This window comes from Electrophorus electricus, chromosome 3 (assembly GCF_041902795.1).
Source record: "Electrophorus electricus isolate QZ-2024a chromosome 3, ASM4190279v1, whole genome shotgun sequence".
Taxonomy (NCBI): Eukaryota; Metazoa; Chordata; class Actinopteri; order Gymnotiformes; family Gymnotidae; genus Electrophorus; species Electrophorus electricus.
The window spans coordinates 2864018-2887567 of record NC_137499.1 but is presented as its reverse complement, the minus strand read 5'-3'; the positions used below and the strand labels follow the sequence as shown (position 1 = coordinate 2887567).

Genomic DNA, 23550 nt, shown 5'->3' with positions numbered 1-23550 from the left:
GTGTGAGAACCCCCCGAAACTAATATCAGATCTGTATGTGTCTGTAAGAAAACAGATCCCTGCTGATTCAGAAGGAAACACCACACCTCCACTCTTTCACACTTCTGAGCTCTGAGCCAGAGAGTGGATGAGCCAAAACAAAATGGTTCTCACCACGACTGTGTCTGTTCCGACTGATAGGACGTTTCATTTATTGGCTCCTCTGCGACACAGCCACCGCTCGGTGATGGCGCCGAAATCCAGGCATTGTCCCAGCTCCGTGGTGTGTAACTAATGCCAGCTAGAGCCATGCGAGAGAAGGCCCACCTGGCCTGCTCCAACTGCAGGCCTCTGCTGGTACCAGGCCCATCAGCTGTCAGCAGTGTCATCATTCAGGCACAGCGGAGCTGAGATGGGTCACAGCCACTCAGCCACCTGCAGTCAGGAGCTTGGACCAGCTGAGCAGGTGTCTCTCCTACTGGCAGTCTTATTCTCTCTACCTCATTCACTCTCTCTCTCTATCTGTATGCCTCTCATCCCAACTCCCTGCCTCTCTCTCTCTGGTCCCCTGACTCGTTCTCTCCCCATCCATATCCCTCTGCCATGTCCTTTGTGTCTGTCCTGCTTCCATCTGTATCATTCTCCCTGGTTCTCGCTCTCTCTTTCTCTATCTCTGTCTTCGTCTGTCTTTCTGGCGGTCCGCCTATTTTTCTTATCACTCTCTTGTGCATTTACTTTCATTGTCCTTGGCTTTCTCCCCCTCATTTGGATGGCACAGCTTTTACTCGGCAGCCTGCGCTCAGAAGGCCTTTTTTGGGCTCTGTAAACAGACACTGCAGATTGATCCGGTGGGACAGCAAGAGTGAGCATGCTCCACACAGACCTACACAAACACGATAAGACCGCGGGCTCTGCAGGGAGCAAAACCTGAGTGGAGCACAATATTGATCTCAGTGATTGTGGCTGGGAGTCCCTAATGTCCCAAGGCTAAAACACACACACACACATACAAATACATGCACTGTGACAGGATGCAGGTCCCACTGTTAAAATACGCCAGTGGTTCTGCCTGTTGTGGCAGCGCTTTGCTTCGGGGTTGAACCATAGCATTGCTTGCCAAAGTAGCCAATAACATGGGAGGAGAGGAAAAGAAGTAGACAGGACGAGAAAAATCAAGCCATTAGAACTTTTGAATGCTGGGGTATCGGCAAGCTTGGGGTTTGGATGGGGAAGAGAAACAAGAATTCAGAGTTGCCAGGGCACCATGGCAGGATCTGCAAGACCAGCCGGGTGATTCAGGCCAGATTATCTGATGAGATGAAGATGAGGGTCGGAATTATCCCCCTCTGGGCTTTCTTCCTTGCGCTAGTAGGAATGTCGTCATCCCCGCAGAAGGCATTCTCAGACATGTTCTGACTTCATGCATTCTGTAATTATGATTTAATGAGGAAGTGAACACACATGCCTTTGTGGTGGCATGGTGAGCAACATGTTTGCCACTCTTTCATAATGTTTTCACGTTTTCTATTCTCTGACCTTGAGAGAGATGCATTGGTATTTGCCTTTTCTGTGCTCTGCGTCTCGGGAAGGGAACATATTCTTTACTAAACATGCACTAGGGCTCTCCACATGCTACTTAATCAAATAGTCTCCTAGGTTTTCATCAAAGAAATATAGCCTTTAATGCCACACAGTAAAAGTGCAAATACAGTGCTCAAGGGCAGTTAAAAGATATTCCAGCATTTCAGCAGTCAGCTGGGTCAAATTTTCACACTTGCAAAAATTTGTGAAAGAAAATTGTTAAACCTTTTGACCTTAGGAAGAAGTAAGACTTTGAATAATCTTTTTGTTTGTGATTCATCATTTCCTATTAACGTTTGCAGTGCCTGATAATTGGTGGGGGGCCCTGCGGCTTACGGACTGCTATAGAGCTGGCCCTCCTCGGGGCCAAAGCCGTGGTGATCGAGAAGAGAGACACGTTTTCCAGGAACAATGTCCTGCACCTCTGGCCCTTCACCATCCACGACCTCAGAGGCCTTGGGGCGAAGAAGTTTTATGGCAAGTTCTGCGCAGGAGCCATAGATCACATTAGTGAGTACTTCTACAGGCTCCAGCCGCTGCTTTGCATTCGGGTGTATTCGGTATGGCACAGCAGACGGCCATAGGGAAGTTGTTCTCCTCAGTTCTCTGTTTGATTGTTTGCTTTTCTGCTTTTTCAAACTTGTTTTTACAATGAGTTTATCTCGAATTTACTGTTTTCTGTTTCCACAGATGGTATATATTAAATATTAAATGTTAATTTAAGAGGAAGGCTCATAAACGATGCCCTGAGCTTTACAGAATCAGGAATGGATGGAATGTGTGCATTTTCGTTGTGTATGTATTGCTGTGCAGTGTTAGCGTTTTGGTTTTGTGCATGTCCCTGTGCACTGGTAGCATTCTTGGAGGGCTTGTCGTTTCAGGTATTCGGCAGCTCCAGCTCTTACTCCTGAAGATCGCTCTTCTCTTAGGAGTCGAGTTCCACATCAATGTGGAGTTTGTAAGGCTTCTGGAACCGCCGGAAGACCAAGAGAATGAGGGTAAGGGTACACACACACACACACACACACAAACACACAAACACACACACACACACACACATACACATGCACACACGCGCACACACAGACACACAGACACACGCACGCGTGCGCGTGCTTGCACGCACGTAGATACACATCTATTATATCCATATTTATCTATGATAACTAACCTAACAAGATTTGTATTTCAGTTATAGATTAGCTTTAAAGGCTTGGGTTTAGCTAATGTTTATAATGTTTCCATGTGTTTCAGTATCCAGGGTTTTCCATTTTTCCCTCCACACCTCACATCCCTGTCTAGGACAATGCTGAGTCCATACAGAGGACTTCCTGCCTCACTTCCACACTGCAGTATCTATCACTATGACAACCAACTACAGTGGTCCTGTTAATGTCATTTTTAATGTTCATGGAAAATTTCTCTAGTTTGATCCAGCATTCTCCTACACTCTGTAATCTGTATTTATTAGTTTATTACTACATGCACAGACTGAATAAATATGCCAAGGGATCTTTCCCTTTTTGGAGAACAAGGGATCATTACATCAGCTAAAAAAAGAGCTGGTGATTATGAGCTGATCATTGTAATTAGAACCTGGTCTCCAAGGTCCACTTATAATGCTCTGCCAGATGTGGTCATGCACAAGCTGCTCTCTTAAAGAGGTCCTCCAGTACAGAAGGCTCTCCAGAGACTGCTGATTGGACTCCCATGTTGAGGACATTCGCTAGCTATCTGTTCCCTCTCTTCAGCACAGACGTCAGTGCAGTGATAAAACCAAGGGGGCGTTCTAAATCAGGAACTTTTTTGCTAGCGTGACCTTGTGCCACAGCCTTGATTCCAGTAGAGCGTGTTGCTCACATCATGAACCTCTCTCAACCGTAGGTCATTAGAAACCGAGCCTTTATTCTGCCTTAAATTATTGATCTGCAAGGAACATGTGTGCGGTCTGTGCTTGTGTGAGCATGCGTATGTGTTTGTGTGTATGACAGGGCCTGGATGGAGGGCAGAGATCCGGCCTGCAGATCACCCTGTTGCTGACTTTGATTTTGATGTCGTGGTGGGGGCTGACGGCAGACGGAACACCCTAGAAGGTCGGCACACTAGTGGCTGTGATGCAATTCACATTAGCAAATTGGCATAAATGCAAGTTATTTCACTTTTTTACAGATTCCCACATACTTTACTAGTAATACCTCGAATTAACTTCCATAAACACACATATTGGATGATGTGTATTTACATAGTAACCAAGCAGCTATAATTATCATCAGTCTATAAATACAGAGGAAATGTCCTCGGGTAAATAAAACGGCCTAGAATTTGATACGGCAATACAAATAGCACGTCACGTGGCCTTTCATGTTCCATGACCTATGTTTTTGTTAACTCACTATTCACCACAAGTTGTGTAAACAACATTCTGAAAAGTGATCCTAGAACATTTTGTTGAACCAGCTATTCACAAATAAAATCTTCCAAAATAACCCAGAACAGCTCTCTGCCATTCATGTCTTATCGGCAGTGAGCCTGGGTGACCCGGCCTGAGAGTAACTTGGCTGCTTCTCTTGGCCATACTTCCTTGGCCTTTCAGCTGGATTGTTTCATCCAAGGAAGTTGTACAAAGCCATAAAATAACGTCTCGCTCTGTAAGTCGATAACCCGTGACATCATGGGGCCATTGCCTAGAGTGTGGCTGCACATGAAATCATCAGCTCAGCGTGCATTCCTAAATAACACCATGAATAAGGAGATGCTGGCGTGAGCTCGGCTGTTGACGCTGTCGAGTCCCTCAACACCCATCATCTTTTCACCTCTCCCCGAACACATGCTTATTCCAAATAAGGCTGATTTTCAGGCAGCGTCAAATGTTCAGCCGTTTGGCGCATTGCACAGTCCTGAGCAACTTTAAGGGGGAAAAACACACACATGCTTTTGCAGTTCATTGGCGTGCGGGAGCGGGCGTGTTCCTACCCGTCTGGCGGCCGGTAAATATATCCCCTTCTGAGAGCATGTGGCTGCGCTAGTGGAGCACCGTGGCGTTTGGAGCCAGGCCCATGGGCACAGGCGAGGGAGGGGTGATGTCGCCCCCAGCCCAGCCTGAGACGTGCTACATCATGCGTTATTTTGTGGGACAGAAGGTGAGAGACTGCTTCTTCTCCTGCCTGTTCAGGTCCTCAGAGCCAGACACGCAGGATAAAGAGGGCACACGGTCTCCTGCTTAGGTCATTAAATCATGTCTTGGATATTGAAACGCAATGAAGTGAACAACGTGTGCTGTATCTGTTACTTCTGACAAAGTGTACCTTATGACTCCCAAAGTTCAGCTAGATCCAGCTAGATAGTTGCGCACATTGAGTAGCTCTGGGGCTCATGGATATGTTAAGGCAGATGATGAGTTCATATAGATACAGTTAAATAGTTATGCGCACTGTGTAGTTCCAGGAGTCATGGTTTACCTTTGTGGTGAATCCAAGCTTGCCTGAGCCCAAAATATCCACCCTGTGATTTAGGCAGCAACAGATTTCCACTGGATTAGTGTGCCTCTGTCTGGCAGGAAGAGAAAAATGCCACATCACTCACTTCTGTTTACTCTCTCTTTTGCCCTCTTGCTCTCTCTCTCTCTCTCTCTCTCTCTCTCTCTCTCTTTCTCTCAACTGTGAACTCTAGTTCTCGCATTCCCATGCCTCTCTCTTGCTTTCTCTCTGACTTAGTCACTTTTTCTCTCTGTAATGCCTTAAAACACTGCAGTGAACTTCCAGTGTCTTCCCCATATCAGCCATATTCCCTCTTGCAATACTCTTTTTCCACTCTCTCATGTCTCTTAGGGTTCAGGCGGAAAGAATTCCGTGGGAAACTGGCCATCGCCATCACAGCCAACTTCATCAACAGGAACACGACGGCAGAGGCCAAAGTGGAGGAAATTAGTGGCGTGGCCTTCATCTTTAACCAGAAATTCTTCCAGGACCTCAGGCAGGAAACGGGTGAGAGAAAGGAACATATGTAAAAACCAGGAAACAACCAGAACCCAGCATCTCTCGATGCTCTGATTAGTTTTACCACAACTCCCATTAGTCAGGCGAACATCTGCATGGATTATATACATATAGGCTATGCCTCCCCCTCCATTCAAGCCGCAATGAGCTTACGAGGTGGAAGCTGTTCTACTGAACAGAGTCATAGTTCAGTTCCTCTTCCTCCTACTATTATTTGTCCCCCCAAACATTTATGTCTTTTCTACAAACTTTGTATGCATCCTATGACCAGCCTTCATTACAGCTCAACTCCTTTGTAATCCTCTTTAAACTGCTGATTACAACAGCAGGAGTGTTGTTTTGCATGTGGAATTAACGCAAAAGCATTACACACAAGATTATATGATGTGGGACAGAAATGTAGTTCATTACAAAGAATTGCAGACAGATTTTGTATTCCTTTGAACAACATGGCTTCTGATGGCCGTGTGTGCGATGCAGGCATCGATTTGGAGAACATCGTGTACTACAAGAACGATACCCACTACTTTGTCATGACGGCTAAGAAACAGAGTCTCCTGGATAAAGGAGTCATCATTCATGTGAGTAGCGGATCTGGTGTGCTGAATGGCCAAGAGGAAGTGGTTTGGGAAAGGTTTTGTGAAGGTTACATGGACTGTTTTATTATGGTGACTTGCCAGTTTAAGAGGCTGTTAACACACACTCTTATAAACATAGCAATGAGGGCATAAACATTGGTGAGGAGGACATAATTCATCACTTTATGATCTCTCTTTTTCTGTGTGTGTGTGTGTGTGTGTGTGTGTGTGTGTGTGTGTGTGTGTGTGTGTGTGTGTGTGTGTGTGTGTGTACACACACACACAATCACACTCATATTCTTTGGTATTTGAAACTTCCCACTGATGCTGCTTTGCTTAGAGCAGACTATTCTGATTCACAGGCTGCACTGATTCACCAGCACCTGAGTAGGAAATTGAGTCACTGAGTCACTGAGTGTGGTCAGCTTAAAGCATTTGACCATGTCTCGTTTCATACATCTGTCCAAAATTCAAAATGCTCTCATCATTTTGAAACAGCCGCTTAAGAAGCACCTCGTATGCATAGGCATAGTAGACATAGTTGACTGCACCTGTGATCTGTAATGGACAGGGTAGACGGTGTCTGACAGACTGTAAAATCAGGCAACCTAACAAAGTCAGAGGTAAGAGCAAGGGCATGGTAGATGTACCTCATCACACATGTGTACCTTAGCCTCTTGCTAAGAGTGGTGCCTGGTGAAGTTCCTCCTTTTGTGTGATATGTGATGGTTTCTGAGGTTTCCCTCAAGGTTTTCACATGGGAATCTGCAAAAAAAAGGAGTGACTTCCCTCTAAACTGAAAACTGGATCACGATCACGTGGTATGTTGTTAAACAGGACTACATAGACACGGAGGCACTGTTGAACAGCGCCAACGTCAACCAGGATGCCCTTCTTGACTACGCGCGAGAGGCTGCCGACTATGCCACCCACTACCAGCTACCAACGCTGGAGTACGCCATGAACCACCTCGACCAGCCGGACGTAGCCATGTTTGACTTCACCTGCATGTACGCCTCGGAGAACGCGGCGCTGGTCAGGGAGAGGTTTGGCCATCACCTGCTGGTGTCGCTGGTGGGTGACAGCCTCCTGGAGGTGAGCTCTCACGGCTGCTCCATCAGCCGGCGAACATTTGTAGGCTGGTTAGGTGTTTTGTTAATTTGATGCTATGTCCTTATGACTGGTTTAGTGTGTGTGTGCTTGTGTGTGTGTTGTAGCCTTTTTGGCCAATGGGCACAGGTTGTGCTCGGGGCTTCCTGGCAGCCGTCGACACCGCCTGGATGGTCAGGAGCTGGGCGCAGGGCAGAGCTCCACTGGAAGTGCTGGCTGAGAGGTCAGTGCAGTCTGAAGTATATGCATGTACACTCATAAGTGCATCACATACACAAACACTAGCTGAAAGTACAGTTCAGAAAGATGTTTGCTTTGTGTTCAAGGACTTGAGCTTGTCAGGGCCCTAAAAGCTCCAGCTAAGAGCTCAGGTCAGATTATCTTGGATTGTCTCTCTTCAGGGAGAGTCTTTACCGCTTGCTAGCTCAAACAACACCTGAGAACATCGCCAAGAACTTTGACCAGTACACCATAGATCCTGGAACACGTTATCCCAACCTCAATTCCAACTGTGTCAGACCACACCAGGTAAGAGAGCCTTTTCTTTTAATGGTATTAATTAAATTTTTGGCAACACCATTCACCCCTGCTTTCTTCCATGCACAGGTGCGTAACTATTACATAAGTGGAGAGCTGAAGCCCTGCTCTTTGAAACGAGCTGCTAGCATACGACGCCCAGTGAACCTGGCACGGCGAGGTCAGCCTAATCATCTCTGTACTCTGAACACTCCATGTTTTTATGCAAACATGCATGCAAACCAAGACCTATTTGACAAACTGAGATTGTCAGCAAAGACTAAAGGTGAAATCCACAGGCTCCTTTTGTAACGTGGTGGCCCGAGTGCCGCAGGGCGTGGAGCAGGACGCACAGACTCTCTTGGCATGGACGAACGTTTAATTAAAACATAAAGACAACGGCACTCACATGTATTACAACGAACATGAACATGAACACAACACGGTTAACATTAAACATACACGGATACATTTAACAACGACGTAAAGCGCATTTAACATTAACATTAACATGCTACATTAACATCTACGAGTACAATGACCAATACCCTGCACACAAGAACAAGGGTTTATATACATAAAGACGAGACAAAGTGCAGGTGTGTGCAGGTGTGGCCGCAAACAAAAGATCCTCCCACTTCACGTGGCGGGCCAAACCACGTGACTCGCGGGAGGCAAGCGTTCTGTGACATCTTTGACATAAATGTTTTGGGAACTCCATACTCAGGTGTATTCTTGTTCTCAGAAAAGCCTCAAAAAAACAAAACAGTAGTCAGAGTGTGCTTGATCTGTGTGCTGGAGCTTTAGGATTGTTAAGGATTGGAGAGAATGGCTTTTTCGGATTCACCTGTCCTAGTTGAGAACGCGTTCCCTTGGCAGTCCTAGAGGGTCATAGTAATGCATAGTTCAGCATTTCCACTGCTAAAAAAACCCAGTTCATTAGCAAATTGGCATGAATCACTATACTTTTCAGCTTTTGATCTGTTCACAAAAATGATCAGGTGAGATGATTTTATCTATATTAAAATATCGTTTTAAACCAGGCCGAATAAATGTATAACATTAATGTTTTTTAATGTGGTTTTCATGTAAAGGGTGCTGTGGAAAGGTTTGTGTAAAACAGCAATCTTACTGAGAGAAATGGCACTTATAACAGTCTAAATGGATCAACTTTCGTTTACTTTGGATAAATCAGGATAAATCAGATAGGAGGGACAGCAAGGAATTCTTTAACAGAATGACGGGCAGGACAAGTCCAGACTGCACACGGCAACAACGCCTAATCTGATTGCTATCACCCAATAGCGCAGGACAAATCCACAGGCTCACCGCTGTTTGTGTGTGTATGGGTGTGTGTTCATGTTTGTGTCACAGAGTCTGAGATCCGACCCAGCAGGCTGCTGACCTGGTGTCAGAAGCAGACCGAAGGCTACAGGCGTGTGAGCGTTACGGACCTGAGCACGTCGTGGAGTACCGGCTTGGCCCTCTGTGCCCTCATCCACCGTTTCCGAGCACATCTCATGTAAGTGAGCATGCCCTTCCTTCTTAGATGGGGTTACTTAAAATAACCCCTGCCCTTTAACCCCCCCAAGTAACCCCCAGAGTACGCCCTGACTGTGTGACAGTATAACTGAGAGTGGATCCCGGTGTAACACAAGGCTCCTTTTATGTGACATGTAACATTATATATGACCTCATAAATTACATCAGTATATTAAGATGACAAATGCATCTGACAGGTGCTTACCTCATGTGGGTTGTCTGCGGACTTGGCCGTAAGTCTTGCTGTGTTGTCAGCAGTTCTCATCTCCCTTTATGAGCACTCGTCCCACCGCAGTGGTCTATTGTGCAAACACAAACCTGAGCAGGAGATGGGAAAACTGCTTTGACCTCTGAAAAGTTGGCTTTCCTGTATGCTGCCTCTGTTCCTCTTTGTGATGGGGATATCTCGCACAGCAGTGTGTTGAGACCAAGGGGCAGTTTGGATAGCGTAAACACATGCTACAAGTTCACACGTTTTCTCCAGGGCCAGATTTTATGCGTCTCAAAGCCTGGCTTGTCGAAAGCTTCTACATATAATACAAGGCTGTTTCTTGGCTTTTTATGACATCTTTCACATTCACGTGCCTCGTCTTTCTCCCTGTTTTGCAGTGATTATGAGTCGCTAAATGAGGAAGACCCTGAAAGGAACGCCCAGCTTGCATTTGATGTGGCCGAGAGGGAGTTTGGCATAAAGCCATTCACCACAGGCAAAGCGCTGGCCACGGGCCAGGAGCCAGACAAGAACAGCATAGTTACCTACCTCTCCAAATTCTATGAGCTCTTTCGGGGAACCCCTCTGCCACCTTCAGGTAACCCACAGACCCCGTCATTGAATCCTTCCAATACTCGGCTTCCAGTGCCTAACATTCCTCACAACATTCCTTCTCACTCACGTACAAGTCTGAAAGGGCAGCCTTTAACCTTCATACCACAATGGATGAACATGAGCTGAGTGCGGATGTCTCACCATCGTCACAAAGCCCTGAAAGCTGTCAAATGTACCCGACACCAGCCCAAACCTGTTATCACCATTTCATTTGTAACATCCCCTCACCTGGTTAAAGTTTTCATAAGAAATGGCCATCTGAATGACCCCAGAGTTTTATGGAGTATCTTTGAATAGGCATGCAGTAACATATATCCTTTCATCTTCCTGTGGCAGAACAAAACTTGTATTATGCAACTCTGTCAGTCTTGTAGTCTGGCATGAAAGGAATGTACGTCTGCCTCAGCCCAGGTCCCTCCTTGAGATAGAGGAGATAGAGTATCTGTGAAGAGGGCACACTGTGCTCCATTACAAGGAATAAACCAGCAGTCCCTTCTCTAGACCTCCACCAGCTTGTGAGACCTGCATGCTTCTACAGTAACGTTAGCTACCCATGTGCAAGTTTGATACTACATGACGTCGTGTTAATTGTAGGCATTCTTCTGACATGGTATCATTGAGCATTGCCAATAAGCGTTGCCAGGAAAAAATTACTTATTTAATAATGGGTGTTTGAGAAAAACAGATGTTGTGGCGGCGCGTGTATTTGCTTTTCCAAGCTATGGTATAAGGTTTCATTTGATTAGGAATTGTTCAGAGTTCACGAGTCACTTGTACGAGACCTAGTCAAGTCTCCAGTCTCTTGGCTCTGAGTCTGAGTCAAGTCTTAAGTCACATGAAGAACCAAAATGTCTGAGGTTGCTGGTCGTTGCATAAACTAACGTGCACTCTCAATCTCCAACATTGGAACAGTGCCTAAAACCTAATGTTACATTTACGTTGGCCTACAAACTAACATTAACAAGAAAATTGATAAGATAATGGAGCATGTACAAAAGCTAGAAACTGGAACTTACTAGAAAAAGTATTTACTAGATAAAGTATAGCTATCGGTCTAACTGGCTAGCATACCTTTTTATCCATACTACAGGCTGCCTAGCTGGCTAGCATGCTTGCTGTCCATACTAACCTGTGTGTTTTTATATGGCTTCTAAAATTCGATGTTGTTTTATCAATGTCCTTTATTTTGATGCTGTTTGTAGTGCATGTAGCACTTTGACTAAGTCCATCTAACTCCCGTTTGTGTACCTGAAGTTATGATTAAAGGCTGTTGTATGCAGCCATGCTGAGCTTAGTGTCAGCGTGGGAGCCACGAGCCATCAGGCATTTCAGAACACCTCCCAGTTTGCCACATTTTATTTTACATGTTTTTTCCACGTGAAATGAGAAAATTATTTTAAAAAATATTGCAGACCTTTGAGTAAACATCACTAAGGATCATTATCTGATCTTTTTTTAAAGAAATATGAAAATGTTGGAGTGTTGTATATTCAGTTCTTCAATGCTTCCTGTTTTTTACTGTCATCAGTAAGAAGCCCCAAAAGCTTCATGCCGCTTTGTCTGCCAATCACTATAACAATAATGTACATGACCATGTTGGAACACGATGCTTGTGTGCAAAAAGAAAAACAAAGAAAAAGTTTTATTCAAACCATCGGTTAGATTCTCGTTTTAGCCCCCACTTAAATTTCATGAGTCTTACGTCATGAGTTGACTCTCTAATTAATTAAGCGTCTACAGCTCTTATCCTTTTATTACTGAGAAATGGAACTGTGTCAGACTGCTGTTTTTATTGCAGATTTGAGGAGAGAAATGGATAAAAACAAAGACGAATCCCAACCCGTTTACAGGTCCCTGAGCTTAACACAGCCTCGAAAACGGATACCGAAGGTAGGCTGGTTGTGTCCATATGTGAGCAGTAGTCGTAGCTCACCTCAAACACATTCGACTCAAGTTTACCTTGGGCCAAGATTCACAATGCTGTCTCCAATCATTGTGCTTCATTCTTTGAAGTTCCAGACGCACTATTTATCAATGTTTTCCTTCCTCTTCATCTGTCAGGATGACAAAAAGGTGGACAATAATGATTCTTTTTACAAAAGAAGACGGAAGGTTTGCAGTTATCTGGAAGAGGTTAGCTTAGTACTTTTATGTTTTTTTATGGTTTTATGTTATGCCCAATTTTACATTTTTTGCACCCTGTTTCATAATGAGGGAGGTTAAAATGATTGACAAACCTAAGTCTTTTGTGTGTACAAGAGCTTACTGTTGATTGGTCTACCTTTCTGGCAGGCAACCAACTTCTCCAGTCAAAGCTCATCATTAGAATCTGAGGGGCGGGAGCTGAAAGAGAATAAGGTCAAGTACATGGCCTCTCAGTTACTGGCAAAGTTTGAGGAGAGCACGCCAAGCTGCACTCTGCGTAGACAGGTAAACACCACCTCGGCTCTCTGTCAGTACACTCATAATGGTCCTGAACACAGGACCTGGATGTTCAGTTCGGCTTTGTGGCGTCTCTGCTGAACTCAGATACTGTACTCCCATCTCTAGTGCCCTGTGCTTGCCTGCTGTACTTTTCTTTTTTCCTGCAGTCATACTAACCCTTCTTGGCTTTCTATCTCTGATACTGCTGTTGACCTCCCGATCTCAGTCTGATTCGAATGTTGCGAGGCCTTCAAGACCTGCATCACTTGATATGACAGAAAGCACACCCTTCAACAAACCTGAGAAGAAAATCCCACCACCTTTGCTTCCGAAGAAGGTATAGCTCTGGTCACACATGAGCACAGCCTCCCACACACAGTCACCCCTAGATGCACTGGTGCTTCATGTAAAACAATATGGCAAAGCTCATTGTAAATCACTTAGTTGGAGAGCCAGTGTTTTCCCATCATGCCTCACTCTGAGCTCTGGTCCTTCTCACACGCCGTGTGTTTGCACTTCCAGCCAGCAGCTTGCAGCAGACACGCAGAGGAGCAGCTGCCTTCTCCCCTTCTCCTCCCTTTGCCTTACTCCAGCCCTGCCTTCATCTGTCGTAAACTCAGCCGCCCCGTTCACACACACCCCCCATCTCACACAGAAGCCACTCCCACACACACCAGGCCACGCACAGAGCCCACCGACACACACGCACGGTCACGCACGCAGCCCGATCACACGCGCACACCGTCGCACGTGCAGTCTGCCGGGGTACGCGCGCGTCCGCCCACGCCCCCCGAGTCAGACAGGCCGGAGAGGCGGGAGGACGGCCCCTGCCCCTCTGCCATACGGGCCATGACGGCCATGCTGCAACGCCTCCAGAGGGTGGAGGAAGAGATCAGCCAGGTGATCACCATCACCTCCCCTCTTCACGCCTTCTTTTCTGCCTCGTTCTCCCTCTTCTGTCCTTCTGCTTCTCTTACTTCTCTGTGTCTGTCTGTCTGTCTGTCAGTTTTACTTTACATTCGCAGCTCCAGTTCCCTCAAAATGTAGAACCTAAAAGACTGAAAGTGTTTGTGCTGGAGGATGAAGGGTTTGGTGATAATGTCTTTTTTGCCCCCTCCCTCGGCTCTTCCCTGGCCTGCTGCAGAGGAAAGCCCAGACTCAGAACGCCAGGGAGTTTCATAAAAAGAGCATAAAGGAGAAAGCAGTTCACTTAAGCTCGCTGTTCTCGGGCCGTGCCGTCCCTCTGCCTCAGGTGACTAAGCGATATTACGTTTGCATGCTGTGAGTTTGATTTTGAATCAGTAATCTGTGTGTTTTTGCTGTTAGTGTCACTAGTCATTCTCCAGCCGCTAATGCTGTGGAAGTATGGTCATAGCGTGCGCTGCCTGTTTGGATGCAGTAAATGTATCTGTTTTTGTTGGGCCCCGTTTCCTTTGCAGGTCGTCAGTATGTTTATGTCCACCTGAGAGCTTTACAGAAACACTGAATCACACACCAGCCCGTCCCGCCATTCCAATAATAATCAAACTAAGGTCATGATTTTCACTGATTTTTAAGTTGCCTGTTTCACTTTGATGGGACTACATAAAGTCTCATGCATGTCATAGCTCATGGTTCCCAGCAGTATCATTCTTAGTAAAAACATATTAGGCTTTAGTTGTTTTTAAAAGAAATCATTAAAGTAAATGTGCTCTGCACGCTCCGTCCCGTGGTTTATGGGGCCCAGCGAGACTGATCTGGAGAACGTATTGCAACCTTTCTCAGGGAGCTAGGTGTTGCAAAGTGCTCCAGCCTGAGCACTCACGGGTCTTCTAGGCTGTAGGATGGATGTCTCTGAGGGTGGGTGTACAGTTTCCATTGGCTTTCCTACTGGGCTTCACTGTTTTATTTCACATGCATTAAAAATCATCATTCCAGGTGTCTGTGGCTAAATCACGCAGTTCAGTTATGAATTGGTGTGTTCTTACTGCAGTACAGTAAACCTTTTCATTGTGGTGTGTTCAACTCCATGGAGCACTGTGGTGTGACAAACATGACCTCACTGAGTAACATGGAGAATGGCCTATCACTGGATTGCCAAAGCCATATTTCAGAATCTCATATTAATAAATACAGATGACAAGATTTGTGGGCAAGCACATTTTTTATGAAAACAATATAAAATATACAATTGGTTCCTTTTGTTTGGACCACTGATTTATTCAAATAAAAAAAATTATTGTATAAGGGGGTTATTTTCCTATTAAATGGGGTCTTTGAATGATAGTAATGATAGCATTCCAGGGTGAAATTCCAGAAACTCTAGTATGACTTCTGGAAGTGTCACTTTGCTCAGTTGCATGAACTCCACCAGAAAATCCACAAGACTGTAGTTCAGAGCCCTTTATGGTACACCAGTGGAATGCATTTAAAATACATTTGTGCTGTTCTGCTGCTCTGCTGACAGACTTCATAAGGTTTGTATCTTTCTTGTGTGAATTGCCTGAGGATAACCCCAGGCTGGTGGAGAAGTAAGCACAGGCTTTGCACCGATTGCTGTGTGGTTGTAGATGCCTCGTGTTTATTTATTTGTTGCTTGCTTGCTTGTCTTGCAGTTAAACCCCAAGTATTGATTGCCATTATGCGAACACTAAAACTTTTATCAGTCTCTGCGTTCAAGTAGAACTATCCAGATTTTACAGATTTCTTTGTTTGTCTGAGAAGGAGATGAAACACACCAGCATTTTAACCATGACATACCACTGTGGTCTCCTTTGTATAGTCTTAATTTCCTGCCTAACACCAATTTCCTCCCTTATCTGTGTCTCTCCTGGTCCTGGCCCAACTGCTTCCTCTTCTTATCCTACCTCTCCAATAGCCCCACAACGCATCAGGACCTGCTTCCCCTCCTCACTCATCCTTACCACCTCCGAAAAAAAAAAAAAAGTTCCCAAAGCCATATACACCAAATTCCCATTTTCCCTTCTGCTGTCCCACCTGGATTTGTGTCCTTGTGACGAAAATAATAAAAAGCCTAGACGTGAGACACAGCAACTAGACATGAAGCTCTGTGAACCCGAGTTCCAGAGGCAGTCAGTACGTAGGCCACATATGGTGAGTGCCCAGTCAGTGCCTGCTCATATCATGTGCCACGTGACACGTTCTGACTGGGGTAACAAGTGATACATTGATGATTAAGCAAACCTTCAGAGTTCCAGTCACAACACAGGCGCAATTCTGCTCTCCAGGAAGAAACTGTGAAGCAACAGACCAAAGGTAGAAGAGTCTTGAAACCCTCTAACGAGGTATTTGTTTACTCTCAAAGTTTAGAGTTCTCTGCTGAAGGGGAACAGTTAGAGAAATGATGACACTCTACCCAGCTGACCCTTGAAGGCAGTTGAAGTTTTGCACATATTTCAAACAAATCTGTATAAAACAAATCTATACACCTCTCATGGGTCATAGGTTTCTTATGTGAGACTGCTGTTTAACAGCTGATGTTTAGTTTGTCCCCGATATACGTGGAAGGTGGTGGTTTGCTCTGATCGAGTATACTGTGTCTTCCTCTGGTTTGACTTGGTGTCTGATCGCTGTACCTGCTGTACATTCTCAGCTTCTCCTGCGAGCAGACCCATTCCTCTGTTCTAAACCCTGTTTCTTACTGCTCTACATTAACCTCAGCATGGCCCGTCCCACAATGCACCTCTTCTCCTTCATCTCATCTCTCTTCCTCATCGTTTCTGGTGGCAGAGCAGGTAAAGTCCCCTGATGTCCGTCTCTTCTCAAACACATTGTTAAAAATAACCTTACACCGCAAAAAGCAATGTATATGACAAAGTCAGCAAATGCATTATGGATAGTGTGTTTATTGGGTACACCAAAATCATGTAGGATGCCTTTGCCAAAGATGTTTTAAATCCTAAAGGTCTTCAAGAAGGTATTCAGTTAGCGAACATTATAATTACGTTTCTGCAAGGAAGCTGCAGAAGGATCTTAGTATTGTTTACAACAGATCATAGTATATAGTATCACATTACATTTTACAGTTTAAAGCAAGTGATGAGATGAGAAAAGTGATGAGATTAATTTTTTAACAGGTAGAAAGCTATAAATGAAATCTAGATTTAGAAATATGTTTTACAGTTTTAATATAATCTAATCTAATCTTTCCTAATCTGGACAAATAATATGCAACTATGTGATTCATTGTTTCCTTTTGAATCAACTTGAGTTTTCAGTTGTTACACCAAAAAAATAAATATTTACCTACTTTCTGTGATCTGTCAAATATAGTATTGTTGGAATAGACACAGTACTGAAAAGCCTGTAATTCGTCTAGTATTATCAGAGAATGCTCACATAACAATCAGTGTCCTAATTTGACCTGTTTGTGTAAAGGTTTCTGTCCTTCTGTAAGTGCTCCGCTCCTCTCATTACGGCGTTTGTCCCCCTTGCTCTGCTCTGGACAGACTGATCTCTCCACCCTCTACCGCCATCCCTCCTTTCTTAACCCCACGTTCTCTCCCAGAATGCACTGCTGCGCCCTCTACTAACACCTCTCCCTCCTCTTCATCCTCTGTACCAAAAGAGCAGCTAACGTCATCCCTCATCAGACTCCAGGCAGGTTTAATAAAGCAACAAAAGCTGGCCGTATTTGTTCTGATCTCTTTGCTTTCCGGCTCTCCTTCCTGAGTGTTGCTCTGCACTGGCCTTAAACAAAACCCACACATCTCAGCAGCGAGGGGCTCTGTCTTGTGAAAATGAGATGCAGAGAGACTTGGAGAATGGAACACATATGGTGAGTTTCCCGTGAGTGAAGCACTGCTGTGTTTGGCTAAATAATTATAGTGAGTATAGAATTAACATGGGTATGTAATTACAGTGAGTATAGAATTAACACGGCTGTGTAATTACAGTAAGTATAGAGTTAGCAAGGGTATGTAATTACAGTGAGTATAGATTTAACATGTATATGTAATTTCAGTGAGTATAGAATTTACATGGGTATGTAATTACAGTGATATAGATATAACAGGTATTTTTAAGTGTTACACTGGGCAACAGATTTTTAACATTTTGGTTGCATACAAACTAAAATAGCTGGACCGTTATGCTTCGAATCTTTAGACTTTATGGTTCTAAACCATATCACATATGGTAAATTTTATATTATTTATTTATTACATATAAATAAGGCTAGTTTTTCATGTTAAATATGTACAAACATTTTACTGTATGAGATTGGCTATATTTGAGCTTCCCTCTTCAGTGTCCAGCACTAGTCTGCCAACACAGAGGGGCGCCACTTTTCTTGGTCCTGCTTTCTCATACTATACATAATGACATATGATTATACTGGAACAAAAATAAAACTGCTTGATAGAGAAATTCCGAAAACATATTTGGATTCAGCATGCAAAAATACGTAATAAATTTTTTTTTTTTTTTTTTGGGGAGGGGGGTTGCAGCAAGCAAAATGACTAATGACCGATGTAATTTATCCACGGAAGTTGCTGCAGACAGATTGCAGCGAGCAGTCACTGCCCTTTGAATGGAAGAGTTGTCCATAATTGCTTCAGATGCTTTTGCTAACCCCATTATTCTAGGCCAGCTCCAGAGTTCTGCAGCTGTGGGTTTAGGGGAAGCAACTGTAAACACACTGATTGGGTGGAGGCAGCAGCTTATGGCTGTGTTTTAGCTAACAAAAAAGAAATAGGTGTGAAGCAGTGCAAGGCAAACGGAAGCTGTCACAGCTGCAGGAAGGGCGATGCACTAGCCCTGGTCAGCCACTGAACTGCTGCATGCATGGTTTACCGTGGTGTCTAGTTTAACGGCTTCTTAGTAATGTACTGAACAATGCCCAGCCTTCATTAGAAACATTACACAATTGCTCAGCATGTTAAACAAAAGAAGACCTCAGAGTAGGGCTTTGTTTAATACCACTTTGGCTTTCTATGATGAGATAGAGTCTTGACTTATTGCCTCTTCCTCTCTTTGTCGGTAGTTTGTCGGTAATCTGCTCGGAACAGGAGGCCCATACCAGCTCAATTTTGCCCTTACCTCCCCCTCCCCCCACAATGCATTGCTGCACCCTGCTCCCCATTCCCTTCCTGATAGTGACTCTTACCTCATCTTCAGTCTCTGCCTGTGCATAACTTATGTATGTAATGACCTTTCAATTAAAACTACTTTTAATTAAATGTCTTTTATTAACAGTCAATAGCATTCTGTAATCATTTTTAATACACGTTCTCATTTTTTCCAACTTCTTTTCTAAACCCAAGAGGAAAATTTAAAATTTAATTTACACTTTTACTACAGCATTCTAAGAACTAAGTGCTTCATCCTAAAGAAGCCTGGAACGGTGCCAAGCAGGTGTCTGAAGATGCTTACTGTGCTAGTCAAATGTGTCTTTAGCACTGCTGTGTCTTTACTTTGAAGTGCTGGCATAGTTGGCATGTTTCTGAGACGATCCTGGCTGGCCCTGGAGCCTCTTGCACTCACGGGGAAGTCTGCTCCACCCTTGGCGCAGATTTGTAATCAAGCACAGCACGACCCCAAAGGCCACATGGAGCGTGTATTCCTTGTCATCCTCTCCTACTTGATGTTGCACCTGAAATACTTTTCTTTTCTGAAAGAGCTCATTCTGATTTTCAGCCATCAGTGGGCCTTTTATGTGCGGTACAAAATAACTTATTAATTATGTCACGGCCCCCGAGTAAAGAAAACAGCCCACTCTGATTAGAATTTTTCAAATACCACAAGAATTCTGAGCAGCGCTCTTTTTTTAAAAGTATGAAAGAGGTTAGCGCCTGCATCAGATGTATAAGAATCCATCAAGCCAGAAAAGGGAGGCCATGTCTTATTTGGTGAAATATGACTTGTTTAGTGAGACATGTCTTGTTTAGTGAGACATGTCTTCTACATGTATGCGGTCTTTTCCTTATGTTACCCGTGAACTTCTCATGCTGTCCTAAATCTCTGCACTCCTGCTCTCTGACCTTGCCTGGTTTCCTCCTGCCTCCTCCTGTGTTTCCTGCCATTGCCTGTGGGGGTTGCACCTGTGGTGGGGGGGTGGGGGAATGACCACAGACCAAAGGCCCTAGGGCATAGACCCACCTCTGTCTCAATGATCCGTGCTCTTCTCAGCTTGGTGTATTAAGTGTGTCAGTACACGCTGTCTGGTACTACTGAAGCATTCATTTTGTCTTAATATTGAATGTTGATGTTTTGAAATTCTGCATAATATATCTAAGTACCACAGAACAGACAATATGTACTATCAAGCTGTTTGTGGTTGTTAGTCGCGTTATTAAAATGCTACGAGATGATACTTTGGTAGAATCCAGAGGGTGATTTGCTTTCACAGAGTTTGAAACTGTTTTCTGCCCCTAGGTAGGAAGAGCTTGCTCCCAGAATTTCGAATGAATTGTGTGGTATGTGTCAGAGATTCTGGGCACTGTGATTAGATATGAAGGTATGAATGATAGTGTGCATTCTGAAACTGGATTTTTCTGACCTGGCAGTGAGTGTCTTCTCTGGCTTCGGGCATTCTGATGGGAACTCTCAGTGAATCTTAGTGAAATCATAGTATTTCATCTCTTTGTGCTTTTTAAGGTGATCCACTGTCATCTGATCTATTCAGCACAATCAGCCATGATCCATTCCAAGGCTGTTCACAGATAGCTTCATACATTTCCACTAGACTGTGGCCTGACTGTAATAATTCTGACTGCATGTTTTTTTTTCTTCCTCTGGATCAAAGGGTTCCTCTCGGAGGGAGTTCCCCCAGAGCCTGGGTGATGTGTGTCATGTGTGTAAGAGGCGTGTGTATGCAGTGGAGTGCCTCAGAGCCGAGGGTATGTTCTTCCACAGAGACTGTTTCCGCTGTGACACCTGCAGCTCCCCTCTGTGCCACGGTGCACACGCTTTCGACGCAGGGCGGGGTAGGTCACGTCACGTAGTAATCAGCGCACTACTTTAGTATTTGTTGATCCTGCTGCGTTACTCCATCCTGTCCTCTATAAAGCGTCTCTTTTTGCTATAGGGAAGCTGTACTGCAAGCTGCATTTCACCCAACGTGAATTGGCGGTGAAATGCGAGAGCGTGCTTGAACCTCGTAAGGTAAAGCTTCACCATATTCAGTATAAATAATAATTAGAATAGTATTAGTCCACTATCAACCTGTATATATACATATCCTACCCAAGTACCCTCTTCCTCAGGCACCCGATGACCATGCCCACGCCAGCCCTGGACAGCATCCCGCCGGTGATGAGAGCTCTCCACAGCAACCGGCAGGTACCCTGCGCTCGGTGCTGAGGCGAAGCATGCACTGGCCGCTGCACGTGGGTCGGGCGGCGTGGGCCGCACCAAACCGCTTTGCCCACTGGCTGGGAGCGGGGATCTGCAAACTCAGCCGGCACTTCCGGGCCAACGTGGAGGACTACACCTACCTGTACGAGCTGCTCAGTGTGGGCATGCCACTGCTTGTCGCCCTGCATGAGCTCATGCAGCAGCTGTGGGCCGAGGCTGGTCCTTTCCACCGCCAGGCTCTGCAGCAGTGGCTGGAGCAGCACCTGGGCAACTGGCTCCTCATGTAGCCGCAAAGAAAACCAAGCTCTGCCCACATTCTTCCCAAGTGCCGCCCATGCTCTGCCTTAAGCTGACTTGTTGCTTTAGTTATTTACCACTGACCTCCAATAGTGGAAAAAAAGGCATTTCAGCATTAACAGAAATGATGTGTTCAGGGTGACGTGGTAGCTGACAGATCACCCGAGAACAGCGATGTTCTTAACCAGAAGGTTTATTTTTCATAATGAAAAATGATGAACTCAAAGTGGCTCCAGTTCGTCACATATTTTCTTTGGAAATTGAACAATTGGTCCTGGAACAATTCAAGCCATTATTCACTGACTTAACTGCAGTTAATTTTCACTAAATATTTAAAATAATAATAATAATAAAAAATGAGGGGAAGAAAAATTTTGTAAAACACAACTTAAAGCACTTTAATGAGTACACCACGTGGGAATACGCTATTGCAGGACTTGGAGTGGTGTTTTATATCTTTGCATGTTTTGTTTAGCAATTATGAATTATTTTGTTTGGACACTGCAAGTTTACTTAACAAGACTGAGTTAGTCGTGAACAACATTATCTGCTCTGCTTATAGTCACATGTTGTGAAACTGCCAAATCAAACTGGGTGTTGGCAACCAGTCCATGTTCACATTCCACTCACAAACATAAAACTCAAAGGTCCAGCAGAGATGGCTTTCTTTTTGGGAAGCTCTTCTTTCTAGTTCATACTCTATGAACTTCAAAGTATTAGTCAAATTCTATGCGTAACAGTTGAGTACAGTTTGGTTGATAACTGTTTCCTCCACCGAACTAAACACATCGATAAGTACGTTAAGAGTCACAAAACTGTTATCTGGTAACATATTGGTACTATATGTTTCCAATGCTTTGTGTTTACAGACTGGAGCAGGTCCAGAGAATGTTGTCTGTAGAAATGCACATATTTACGAGCATCGTGTTGCATGTAGCTACTGATGTAATTCCGTTTCTCCAGAACTACACTTGTGCAGTGATGTGGCTGTCATAGCTGTGCAGGTCAGCACAGAGCACAGATCAGCACAGAGGCCATGCTAACATGATAAACGCATCTCTGTAACTGTTGGTAAAGCCTGTGCAAAGAAATCAATGCAAAAATAACACTGTAAAGTGGAGAGCGTGTCTTCATCAAAGTCACTGGACCTTTTTGTCTGTGCCTAATTAATAGATTTTTACAAACAAATATTTTATATCTACCTACATTAACATACAGTGTAACAGTATGTTTGTCATGTTGCATTCCTCAAGGGCGAGAGGGAAACCACATTCAGTGCATGATTCATATGTATTTTGTATACACTGGAAGATTTATATTGCGTTGTTCTCTCCATTGCCAATGTTCAGTTGTGTACATTTGTTTATTTTTTCCATCTGAAGAATGAGCTAAATTTCATGCCGCATGTATGCAAATAGAAAAAAATTTGACTGAAAATGCACAAAGTAGTGTGTATTTCTAATACAGCATGACGCTTGCAGCTCAAGTTGCATAGCTGTGTGCAGCACTTTTATTTAAGCCATTTGCTTTGTTTGGTTTATGTATGGTTTATGTTTTATATATATATATATACATATACATACATACACGCGCACATTCATTTCCCTTCTCTTTTCTGTCATTGACTCGTAGTCTTTTCCGCCCAGTCTGCAGTGTCCACCCCCGAGTCGCTCTGAGCCCTCTCACACTCGAGGTGATCACCTGCACGGTGTTGTGTTGCACTGCTCAGTTGTGTGAGCCCACACTGCATGGTCGCACGCACCTTGTTTCGTGCTCACGTCCCCTGCTCAGGAGGGCTGCACCAAGTCCCGTGGCTGAACAGAGTCCAGTGAACCTGGAGCAGGGGTTTGGTTCACGCCACCGTCGTCCTCCCACTGCACATGGCTCTTGCTACAGCAGCATACGGCTTTGGGTGTGAAGCCGAGTTTGATATGTCACAGTGCCGGGGAGAGGAATGCGTGTTGGAGCCTCCCTCTCGCCTGCTGGCACGTTGTGACTAACAGGAATGTTCTGCTGGATGTCTTTAACCCTTTTCTCTTTTGTGTGTGCGCCTCAGGCCATCTTTTCTACACTGTTTATTTATTCTACTCTGTTTCAGTGGCTGCTTAAATTACAAAAACCCTCAGAGATCTGTGCCTCTTAAAATTGGGTTTGATATCTCCAAAAACATGTAGAACATTTAGTATAGCACCTTTTACCAGACATGTAAAACTATTAAAAAACCCCCCAAAAAACAGTAATTTCTATGTCTAAATGTTATTTTTGCTTATTTATGTTAAACTATACACTTCATACATCGAATAAATGATGTGAGCAATTTCACTTTCTTAGGAATTTTTTAATTCATAAATACACAAGCAGCAATATATATATTTTTAACATGTTTTCTTATGAAAATACATAAACT

At 44.3% G+C, this 23550-nt stretch overlaps 1 protein-coding gene across 33 annotated transcripts in view; it reads left to right on the top strand.

Moving 5' to 3' along the window:
* mical2a (microtubule associated monooxygenase, calponin and LIM domain containing 2a) overlaps positions 1-23550 on the top strand; it is a 37438-nt gene that overhangs the window by 10511 nt on the left and 3377 nt on the right. For 6 of the 33 annotated variants that reach the window (XR_014121886.1, XR_004776520.2, XR_014121888.1 and 3 more), the window contains exons 3-23: positions 1863-2070; positions 2442-2558; positions 3552-3653; positions 5388-5543; positions 6036-6136; positions 6971-7228; positions 7351-7466; positions 7645-7771; positions 7850-7940; positions 9134-9281; positions 9911-10110; positions 11926-12017; positions 12189-12260; positions 12420-12557; positions 12778-12888; positions 13074-13451; positions 13696-13803; positions 20296-20476; positions 20578-20654; positions 20756-20988; positions 22776-22836. Coding sequence is in view for 26 of the 33 variants with exons in the window: in XM_081709576.1 (XP_081565702.1) it covers positions 1863-2070; positions 2442-2558; positions 3552-3653; positions 5388-5543; positions 6036-6136; positions 6971-7228; positions 7351-7466; positions 7645-7771; positions 7850-7940; positions 9134-9281; positions 9911-10110; positions 11926-12017; positions 12189-12260; positions 12420-12557; positions 12778-12888; positions 13074-13451; positions 13696-13803; positions 20296-20476; positions 20578-20654; positions 20756-20988; positions 22776-22836 (3075 nt within the window). In the remaining 7 variants the exon portion in view is untranslated. The other 27 variants (XM_035530284.2, XM_035530285.2, XM_081709606.1 and 24 more) reach the window with 19 other exon arrangements.